The 12,066-nt window shown below is 33.3% G+C and overlaps 1 protein-coding gene and 1 pseudogene across 1 annotated transcript in view; one reads left to right on the forward strand and one right to left on the reverse strand.

The window, feature by feature from the left end:
* Nucleotides 1-12,066, forward strand: part of LOC114508265 (tRNA-uridine aminocarboxypropyltransferase 2) — a 124,945-nt gene that overhangs the window by 65,350 nt on the left and 47,529 nt on the right. The window contains exons 3-4 of the mRNA XM_028526244.2: nucleotides 2,954-3,048; nucleotides 5,196-5,388. Of these exons, the coding sequence (XP_028382045.1) occupies nucleotides 2,954-3,048; nucleotides 5,196-5,388 (288 nt within the window). The remainder of the gene's footprint in view (nucleotides 1-2,953; nucleotides 3,049-5,195; nucleotides 5,389-12,066) is intronic.
* On the reverse strand, nucleotides 698-2,360 carry LOC114502750 (annotated as a pseudogene).

Below are 12,066 nucleotides of genomic sequence, written 5' to 3' on the forward strand. Positions count from 1 at the left end.
AGCCTCAAAACCTCTGAATGAAAAAAACTTGTGGGGGTTGCAGCAGTAGAAGGAACTCCCTGCCTCACAGGAGGGTTCACTGGAGAGACCCACAGGGTCCTAGAATGTACACAAACCCACCCCACCCAGGAATCAGCACCAGAAGGGCCCAATTTGCTTGTGTATAGTGGGGAAAGTGACTGAAAGCCAGCAGAGAGCCAAGCAAGTGGCATTGTTCCCTCTTGGACTCCTCTCCCCTATGCAGTGCCACACCTCAGTGGTGTGGGTTGTCCCACCCTGGGAAAACTTAAGGCTCCACCCCTTACAATATAACAGATGCTGAGACAAAAAATATGGCCCAAATGAAAGAAAAGAACAAAGCTCCAAAAATAGAACTAAGCAATGAACAGATAGCCAACCTATCAGAATCACAGTTCAAAACACTGATAATCAGGATGCTCACAGAAATGGTTGAGTATGGTTGCAAAACAGAGGAAAAAGTAAAGGTTATGCAGAGTGAAATAAAGGAAAATGTACAGGGAACCAATAGTGACAGGAAGGAAACCGGGACTCAAATCAGCAGTTTGGACCAGAAGGAATAAATAAACATTCAACCGGAACAGAATGAAGAAAGAAGAATTCAAATAAATGAGGAGAGGCTTAGGAACCTCCAGGACACCTTTAAATCTCCCAACATCTGAATCATAGAGGCGGGGCCAGAAGGAGAAGAGGAAGAGCAAGAAATTGAAAACTTATTTGAAAAAATAATGAAAGAGAACTTCCCCAGTCTGGGAAAGGAAATAGACTTCCAGGAAGTCCAGGAAGCTCAGTAAGACCCAAGGAAGTTAGACCCAAGAAAGTACACACCAAGCACATCATAATTACATTACCCAAGATTAAAGGTAAGAGGAGAATCTTGAAAGCAGCAAGAGAAAGGGAGGGAGTTACCTACAAAGGAGTGCCCATTAAGACTTATAAGCTGATTTCTCAAAAGAAACCTTTCAGGCAAGAAGGTGATGGAGAGAAGTGTCCAAAGCCATGGATTCTCTCTTACAGAAGCATGAGCTTCCTTATACATCTCCTTCATCATGTCTGAAGTTGCATTGTTCTTTATGTAATGAGAGACTTGTTTCTTATAAGCATTTGCATCTTTTTCCATTAAGTAATGCATTTAATTTTCAATATTTTGACTTATGATTTGCTTCTAATATGTTTCTGCATTGCATTTCTTGCTTTCTGTATCATAACCAGGTAATTGTTTGGTACTGTGAGGGAGAGACAAGTCTCCATCCATAGCCCATTCAGGGATGACAAAACTTTATTTCCAGTAGTAGTTCTGGCCAGCTGTACATCCAAATAGCAGGTACAGGCAGATGATTGACCATCAATGCTTTCCACATTGTGTTCATCTCAGTCACTTCCACTTGGCCTTTATATTTCCTGTCCATACCCAACCTACTGTGTAGCCCGCAGACCTGCAGCAGGCCAGTACAATGTGCAGTAGCATAATTTGTCAGGTCATCCTTCACACCATACTTTGGAAGTTCATGAGTGTAATCTTCACAAAATATCATATATCTTTCTACATGGGCATAAGCAAACTAAGAAATGTTATCTGTTGGCTACAACATGAATTGTCATCATGTATTTGGGTGTGTTGTACTTATTTTTGTCCTAGATTACCAAGAGTTCCTGGGCATAAAAATTAGTTTTCCTCTACCATTGTTTTCCAAATTTTACTTGGTACCTCTTGAAGTAGGCCTTATTTTTGACAACTTTAACAAACCCCATCCTGTGGAAGAGAGACTCACGTTCATGCCTCACCCCAGACCTGCAGGCCCAGCACAGCTCCAGTGGGGGCGGGATGATGTGCTGTATAATCCATTTTATTTCTGTTATAAACAAATAATTTAATTATAAATTTATTAATTTTTAACTATTTTAGTAAACTCATATGTAACATTACTGTTTTTTGTATTAATTTGCTAGGTAAATGATATTCCTAAAGTAAAGAAAGTAGTATTTGGTATTCCTAGGAATTCTTCTAAGGAAGATCTGTCTCTTTTCTCCCATGAATTTATTTGTATCAGTCAGGACTCTATATTTATTTTATACTTTGGGTTATAATCTGAATACAGTGTTAGTTATTTTGTTGTTCAAGTTGTTCCAGTTTGGCCATTGGGAGCTCTTTAAGATTGGTTTCTGTGTGCCATGGATATGCCCCATTGTGTTTTTGGACACTTCCTTGCTTTCTGGGCATAAAGAGCCAGTCAATTTTCTTCAAGTTGACATACTGTAGTACAAAATGTAATTACTATTAGAATAAAAAGTTTGTCAGAATCAATGATTCAATTCAGTTAAACACAAATTTACATTTTCATTATTTTAAGTATGATTTAATGTTTTGATCAGTAAACTTTAAAAATATATATATATTTTTGGTTATGCTATTACAGTTGTCCCAATTTTTCCCTCTTTGTCCTCTCCACCTATACTTAGTGAACTTCTAAATATACCTAAGTGTAATAAAAATATACACTTGTAGTATATTTACTACTGAGATATCAGGGAAACTATAGTGTTTTTTTACAGATTTTATTTATTTATTTAATTTTAGAAAGAGGTAAAGAGAGGGAGAAAGGGAGAGAAATGTTGATGCAAGAGAGAAACATCAATCTGTTGTCTCTTGTACACGCTCTGACTGAGATTGAGCCCACAACCCAGTCATGTATCCTGACCTGGAATTGAACCTGCAGCCTTTTGCTTTGTGGGACAACACTGAACCAAGTGAGGCACACCAGTCAGGATGAATATATATATATATATATATATATATTTAAATGACATTGTGGTCTGTAGTAAAAGATTTATGAAAATTATGTATAATGCTGTGAATCAAATATTTATCATAAAAGTTTTTAAAGTGTGTTTTTCTGAGTAAAAATGTACATTTTAGTTAATTTTTTAATTAAAGGAAAGCAGAGTGTTACGGACAGTTCCTCTACTGGCAGCATGCCTCCCTCAGGACAAATGTAGAGTCAAGATTGGTCGTCGCTTCAGTGAAGAAAGGTAATTTAAAATAAATTTTTCCACATAAATTTTTAAATATGATTTTTTAAAACTTATTTAGACCTAGAACAAGGTACATTGGAAGTAGCCCCAAAATTTAAGTTTTGCCTTTTCTCTCAAAATAATACAAGACAAAGCAAAACATAAACAAAAACACCTCCCCACAAGAGACCAAAGTGGAATAAACAAAGGAATGATGGCATTACCTGAATTCCATACTAATATATGTTGAGCCTAAAGGACATGTATCTTTACTGTTTATTTTGTTTTTTTTCAGGATGGTGGGGTACTTTATTAGTTTTAGTTTAGTTTTTTCTTTTTTTATTTTATATATGATATACATTTATATAAGTAAACACATATCTATTTTTAGTCCATTAAAGCTTTCATAAGATACAGTGAGTAACTACTACTATATTTAGTTATAGGCACATCATATATATATTTTAAGGATAAAACACCTTTTGTCATATTTAAAATATTTTTTTGATGAGACCCAGTATATTTATGTGTAGCAGCCATTAGTTGATATCTTCATGAACAGATCTGTAGTGTTCTTGGATCTTATTTCACATTCTATTACATAACCATTATCATAAATATATACAAATATATATATTTAAATTTCTCTACAAGTATTTTTATACCTTTGAATAATCTTTGTTGCTTTTCTATCCACTCATAAAGGCTTTACAAATTGCTTTGATCCTGCCTACATAGTTACATATATTTTTAGATGCAAAATTTAATTTCTCTTGAAAATATGGAGATTTCTTTTTTCAGTTCACTTATGAAAATGCAAAGTAAGGCTTGTACTAGCAGGAAACCTAGGGAATTGATTAAGCTTTTTCTTTCCTGTGTTATTTTTTAGCTTCCTTGTGTAATTTAGCTTCATGTTATAAAAATAATATAATGTTAGAACTTTATATAATCATTTTTTCTGTTCTCTGAAACTGTTGATTAGGCACACTTTTCTCATACAGAATTTTCTTTTGTAGATTTTGCATTGCCTTGCCCAGAGGTGCTGCTATTGGGAATTTTGCCTTTTTATTGAGAATACAAGTGAGATTCAGAGCTCATAACATGGGGAGCAGCCACATCATTTACATTGTGACACTTCTTTCACACAGAGGCTCTTTATAACAATAGTTTCTCTATAATTCTTGGGTGGGTGTGATATATAGGTGGAACAAAGTTCCATCTAATCTGCCATCTTGGATCTATGTTATTCTATTGCAAAAATGATGAGCATCTATGGTGGTAAAATTGGAAACTATCTGGCTATCTAACCCCTTCATGAATGTGCTTGGGGATGAGAAGTTTGACACTTTTCCAAATAGCTCATCCTATTTTGAGCTCTTGTATTAACTAGTTCAGTTTTTTGCCATGGTGCCTAATATAGTGCTTACTCAGTAAATTATTATACAATGATGGATTTTAAACTAAAGCTCATTAAGACTATTGACTTAATATTAATTTGGTAATTATTAATTTAAGCTTATCTTAGAGTATGTGATATAACTATAGGAAAATGATTATGAGACATATTACTTTTGGCATTCTTTATAAATGGAATTTAAAAATACTTACTTTTAATTTTTTGCCTCTATTATGTAAGAAAACACTGGGTTTTACATATCAAGCCTTGTATCCAGTGACTTTCTAAATTGATTTTTCAGTTGTAGAAATTGTTTTTAGGTCTTTCTGTGTAAGTAGCATTCTCATATGCAAATAGGGTCATTTATACTTCTTCCTTTCAGATCTTTATGCCTTTAATTATTTTTTTCTTGCCTTATTGTAATAATTGGACCTTCAGTCTAATGTGAATCAGGAGTGGTAAAAGACAACATCTCTACCTTGATCCCAATCTCAGAGAACATTGTTAAATATATTGGCAGTACATTTTTGTAGATGCCTTTTACTGGTTTGAAGAAGATGCTGTTTGTGTTTAATTGATTTTTTAACTTGTCTCCTTTCCCCTCAAGCTTATTTTGTTTCTGGTAGACAGAGGCTATCTCATTTATTATTACATCTCCAGTCCAAAAATGCTTTGATATGTATTTTTATCTGTATTTTTGAATGAAGTTCAATGAAACTTTTGTTAACCTACAAAGTAATAAAGATTTCTTTTTAAAAAAATGTTTTAGAGATCCTGAACTTTCAATGGTTTGTCGGAAGTCTGGTACATTAATATTATATCCAGGGGCCGAAGCTGCTAATTTGGAAGAATTTGTATTAGACTCTCCTATTTATCCTTCCACAATCATCATCATCGATGGTACATGGAGCCAGGCTAAGGACATTTTCTATAAGAATTCCTTGTTTCGACTGCCCAAACAGGTAAACCAGTAGTATGTCTTAAAATTTATTTTATTATTTTTAACTTTATTTTTATTGTTGACACCATTACAGATGTCCCCATTCCCCTCCCCTTTGCTCACCTCCACCCAGCCCTGGCTCCCGTCTGCCCATTACTACATTGTTTTCTGTGTTTATGGGCTATGCATAAATGTTCTTTAGCTATTCCCTTCACCTTCTTTCATCTAGTCCCTCCCCCACAACCCTCCTGTCTGACAGCTGTCAGTCTGTTCCATGGTTCCACGCCTCTGTTTCTATTTGTTCATCAGTTTATTTTGTTCATTAGATTCCACATATAAGTGAGATCATATGGTATTTGTCTTTCTCTGACTGGCTTATTTCACTTAGTATAATACTCTCCAGGTCCATTCTTGCTGTTGCAAAAGGTAAGAGTTCCTTGTTTTTTTATAGCCATGTAGTATTCATTGTATAAATGTACCACAGCTTTTTTTTGTAATATCCACTCAATTACTGATGGGAACTTGGACTGCTTCTATATAAATATTTTAATAATTCTCTCTTACAGTTTTATTCACCAAGGGAAAAAATAAAATTATAAAATGAAAATTTAGGTCAGTTCTTATCTATATTTTCCAACTTAGATATAAACTTATAGTTTAAGTTAACTAGGTTTTATTGCTAAATGTAATTAGTAATTTTTTTACCACCCCTTCCATATAAGTATACTCATATACTGCTTTTTGTATAAATTTATCTTGGCTGCTGCTTAATTTAGTTGATCCATTCAATTTCTGTAGTAGTATAAAAATTTTGGTCCATATGCATGAGAGAAAACAGCAGAAAAAAAAACAGAAATAAGAATTAAAATCCAATATTGCTTTTTTTACAGAAAAGTATATAGTTTTTTTACTAAATATGTAACCATATGTGAATTTATACTTACATAATTAAGGAGTGAAAGAATTGTAATGCAAACCCATTACTTGGCCTCCTTTTAATCTGGATTTCTAATACATCCAGACCATTTGGCAGTGAATCTCTTCCCTCAGAGGAATCTCACACAGGAGACTCTTGATATTTGCTAGGAGTAAATCCAAGGTGAACATGAAAATATTTGTAGATTCTCCTGGCTTTCTTCATAAACTTGTTTTTTGTGAGTATTTGCCTTTCCTTATCCTACTGCCTTTTAAACTACTTAAAGCTCAATTTCTTACTTGCGAAGCAGAACACTGTTGGGGATACTCACTGGCTGAGACAGTTCCCAGAAAACTTTCTCATGTCTGTGTACATAGAGCTATGATGGTCTGATTTATATTACATATCTAATCTATTAAGAAAGTCAGATTTATCATTCTCCTTTCAATTTTTTAATTGAGTTATAATTGCCATATAACATTATATTGGTTTCAGGTATATAGCATAATGATTAGATATTTGCATATACTGCAAAATAATCTCTACAATAAGTCCATTTAACATCTATCACCATATATAGTTATCATTTTTTCTTTTGATGAGAACATTTTTTATATCATTTTATCTATTATATTTTAAACTTTTTTTATTGTTGTTCAACCCCTCATTACTACCCCCTACCCCAGCCATCCCCATTTACTACCCTTGATCCTACCCTGTTTTGCTTTTATCCATGTGTCCTTTATAGATGTTCCTGAAAACCCTTCTGCCTTTTCCCCGCATGATCCTCTCCCACCTTCCCTCTGGTTACTGTCAGTTTGTTCTTAATTTCAATGTCTTCTAAGATCTACTCTCTTAGTAACTTTTGAAATATATAATGCTATATTATTAACTATAGTCATTATTCTTAGATCCCTAGGACTTGCTTATTTTAAAACTAGAAGTTTGTCCCTTTGACCTGCCATGACCCATTTTGCCTACCCCCTACCCCCAACCTCTTTTAGCTAGCAATCTATTCTATGTATCAGTGAACTTGTTTGTTTTGCTTTGGTTTTAGATTCCAAGTATAAGTGATATCATATAGTATTTGGGTATTTGTTTTTCTTTAGTTTATTTCATTTAGCATAATGCCCTCAAGGTGTCTCTCATGTTGTTAAAAATAATAAAATCCGCCTTTTCTTTATTCATTCATCTGTGGATACTTAGGTTGTTTCCATATCTGGCTATTTTAAATAATGCTGCAATGAATATGGGTTGGGAGTGTAGATATCTTTTTGAGTCAGTGTTTTCATTTTCTTCAGATTAACCTTTTAATTTTATTCAAAACTTTAGTTTTGTTTACTTCTATTACCAGCAATTTTAAAAGAAATTTTGTTGAGCCCTGGCTGGTGTGACTCAGTGAATTAAGTGCCAGCCTGCGAACCAAAGGGTCACTGGTTTGATTCCCAGACAGGGCACATGCCTGGGTTGTGGGCCAGGTCACCACCTGGGGGTATGCGAGAGGCAACCACACTTTGATGTTTCTCTCCCTCTCTTTCTCTCTCCCTTCCCCTTTCTCTAAAAATAAGTAAATAAATAAAAGATTTATTAAAAAGAAAAATTTTATTGAGTTTATTCAGGTGATAGTGGTTAATACAATTATATGGATTTCAGTTGTACAATTCTATAGGGAATTAGCATACTTTTAAATGCCTTTTTCTCCTGAGAAGGATTTTTTTTACATTTAGAATATGTAAAAAGATTCTGGAGAACTAGAGCTATGGAACAATAGAGCCTCATTGAGATATGAAATCTGAATAGCTTGTTTTTACTCTTTGTTAAGTGATGTCTATACTTTACCTTCCAATAAGTATACCACACAAAATAAGTATTTCATGTCCCAGAACTTCAATGTCCATAGGGCAGGGTCACAACAATTGAATGTAAAATGTGGAATGTCAGAGTTTTACTCTATCTGTGATTAACTCTTTTGGCCTTTGTTCAAAGTTCATCTATGTTGTAGCACATATCAGAAATATGGCTAATGGCTATATTTTATGGCTAATATACTCTATGCATATACCATATTTTATCATCCATCCATTGATGGACATTTGATTTGTTTCTGCTTTTTGGCTGTTGCAAATAATGTTTTTGTAAATATTTGTGTACAAGTTGCTGTGTGATACCTGCTTTCAGTTCTTTTTGGTATATACCTAGACTTGGGATTGTTGGGTTATTTAGTAACTCTATATTTAACTTTTTTGAGAAACTGCCAAACTGTTTTTTTAAAGCAGCTACACTGTTTTACATTTACATTTCCTCTAGCAATATATGAATGATCCACCTTTTCCATATCCTGGCCAACATTAGTTATGTCCTTTTTTGTTTTTAATATGGCCAGCCTGGTGGGTATGAAGTAATGTTTCATTGTGTTTTATTTTAATCCTCAAAGACATGCTTATTGATTTTAGAGAGAGGAGAAGGGAGGGAAAAAGAAGGGGAGACAAACATCAATGTAAGACAGAAACATCAACCAGTTGCCTTTCTATACGCTCTGACTGGGGACTGAACCTGCAAAACCTAGGCATGTGCTCTGACTGGGAATTGAACCTTTATACCTCCTGGTTTGCAAGATGATGTCCAACCAACTGAGCTACACTGGCCAGGGCTTACTATGATTTTGATTTGTGTTTCCCTAGTGACTAACAATGCTGAATGTTTTTTTATGTATTTAATCATTTGTGTATCTTTGGAGGAATAGCTTTCAAATCCTTTGCTGATTTTTAAATTTAGTTATTTTTCTTTTTATTGTTGAGTTGTATCTGTAGAATAACCCCTAATTAGATATATTACTTGCAATTATTTTCTCCCATTCTGTGAGTTGTCTTTTTGCTTTCTTGATTGTGTTTCTTGAAGTGCTTTTAATTTTGATGAAGTGCAATTTATCTTTTGTTGTTTGTTTCTTGACTGTTAGATGTTTTAATGCTCACAGGAAAAGAAGTGAGGAGAAAAATACTGTAGGCTTTGAGTATAAAGTCAAATAAAGTTCAGATTTGGAAGAAGTGCTTAAGATTCCCTGGGCACCAAATGCTAGAAATATTTTCAGAAGTCAAAAACCCATTACTCTGTTCTCTATTAATTTATTTTTATTTACTTTTCCAAACATTCTTTTTTTTTTTATTTTAATTGTTGTTCAAGTACAGTTTTCTGCCTTTTACTCCCATCCCGACATTCTTATAGTGGTTATTATGTGAATCACTTTTCTAAATACAAATGTTAAGTCATTTAATTGTCATAACAAATTTCATAAAGTTTTTTTTTATGATTTCCATTTTGTAGAAGCAGAAACTGAGGTACAGAGATGTTAAGTATAACTTGTCCAAGGTCACATAGCTAGAAACTGGTGGAACTGGTAAAGAGTTATAACATATTTTTGAGGTTTTTATATGAAATATAATGTTGATATTAAGAGCTTAAGACTAATCCCTAATTTTAATCACAGAGAAGGACAAAGAAGATGTTGTATGGAAGCATGTTCAGAATGGGTTAGGGCTGGTTTGGAAAATTCTGCTGAAATTTGGGTAAGCATTTAATGCTGTACCAGTATGTTTTTGAAGTGTTTTGTCTCTGGGAATTCATTAAATAGACTTAATTTTTGTTATTTTAAATTATACTTGCCCTCATAATTTTTACATATAATTTGTGTACCTTTCTTATGAGAGATTAGAAATGGTGGCATACACTTACCAATATCTAACTGGTAATTATCAGCTAACATGGTATTATGCATGGAAACTTTTATTATGGACTATGCATTCTTTATATATTTTGGACAACTCATTATATCCATAAAAAAGTATAATTTTATGAACCAAATATTTTACATTAGAAAGAGGATAGGGAAACTGATGATTCCTGACATGTGTGATAATATTGTGCCTATCAACTGCTGAAACAAATCAATGTTTAAAGCAAAAGTTAATAATTGCCATTGCCTCCTTTCCAGGTAACCCCATAACTGTGCTTTCATCCTTGAGCCTTCAGATATTTAGAATTATAAGTGTGTTGTGTTTGCTTCCAGTTTTTTCTATGTTCATGTACAATAACATATATGTATTCACTTCTAAGACATGTGTCTGATTCAAACTTCCTTTAAATAATGAGCCAGTGCTCTGTGCCCAAAAAGCCCTGAGTATGCAGAATATGAAAATATTCACAGAACATTGTTTTCAATACTGGTGAGTTAAATTTTGAGCTCTAAGTTTCTTTTAAAAAAAATTAAAAATATTTTAATTATAGTAAACAATTGACATAATATTAGTTTCAGGTGTACAGCTTAGTGGTTAGACATTTATATAACTTACAAAGTGATCCCATAAGTCTAGTACCCCGCTGACCCCATACATAGTTATTACCTGAGCTCTAGGTTTCATGTTTAAGACTTATTAACAACAGACTTCCCAGAAGATAATGATAGGCATCTAATCTCTGGTATTTTGTTATAGCAGCCTGATCTAGGACAAATCTCTATGAATTAACATGGAGACATACCCCTATGAAAAGAAAAATGGGACTGTGACTATGTGTGTGTGTGTGTGTGTGTGTGTGTGTGTGTATTCAAATATATATATATATTCATTCAAAAAGAGCTTTTTAAGCTTCTTTTTGGTCATTGTTAGGATGAGTGGCAACTTTTTAAGCTCTTTAAAAAGGCGAAAAATTTATACAATCTGAAGAGAAACCAGAGTATAACTTTCCAAGCTCTTTAGATACAGAACTGGAAACAGGAAGAAAAGCAACTGGTTGCTTTTTTACTGTTGATTGTGTTCTTTGATACACAGAAATTTTCCTGAGAAATGAATGACAAAAACAGTCAGTAATAAAATAAATTGAAATTTTAATTTATCTGGAGTTTCTTGTTGTTCTTTTAGAAATACATAGCAAGATAACTTTCCATCAAAATTTGTTACAGTACTTTCTGTAGATACAAAAGAAGAGAATGATACAGAATTTCATTTGGTTTACCTATCCTTGCTTTTCCTTTTTGAATTTCATTTTTTGCACCATGTTGGAGTATCTCCTACTTAATGGTAGCTACATAGTTTCCAAAAGTAATCTTTAAATTGTTCTTTATGATTTGCATTATCCTGCCCACAGGATAATGAACTGGTCTATTCTGACATCATTGACTTGTCATTAGTAGCCCAGTAAACATATCATTATTACAGTTCCATAGTTTGGATTATTCTGGTGTATAAGTGCCTATATGAATAATCTTTACACATTTATTTTTCTTCCCATAAAACCTCTTAAAAATTTCATATATCATTGCTCTGTATTGATTTTGAAAATACAGAATCCTTTTCTTTTTAAAAATTTTTAACTTTCATGCAATAAGCTGTACATGTTTAAAGGGTATGGCTTGCCAAGTCTTGACATGTGTGTATAGCTGTGAAACCATCCCCACCATGGAGATAATAACATACATCCATCACTTAACAAATTTTCTTGAGTTTTGTAATCCTTTCTTCCCATTTTTACCCCATTTTTAGGCAAACAGTGATTTTATTTCTGTCCCTATTAATTTGCATTTTCTAGAGCTTTATTTAAATAAAACCATATAGTGTGTATTTTTGGTACAATATGATTTCTTCACTCAGCATAATTATTTTGAAATTCATTCTCATTGGATGTTTCATAAGTTTATTCCTTCTTATTGCCCAATAGTATTTTATTGTGTGGATATATTACACTTTGTTTACCTGTATATCTGTCAATGACCATTTAGGTTGTTTTCAGGTT

Source organism: Phyllostomus discolor, chromosome 3, assembly GCF_004126475.2.
Source record: "Phyllostomus discolor isolate MPI-MPIP mPhyDis1 chromosome 3, mPhyDis1.pri.v3, whole genome shotgun sequence".
NCBI lineage: Eukaryota > Metazoa > Chordata > Mammalia > Chiroptera > Phyllostomidae > Phyllostomus > Phyllostomus discolor.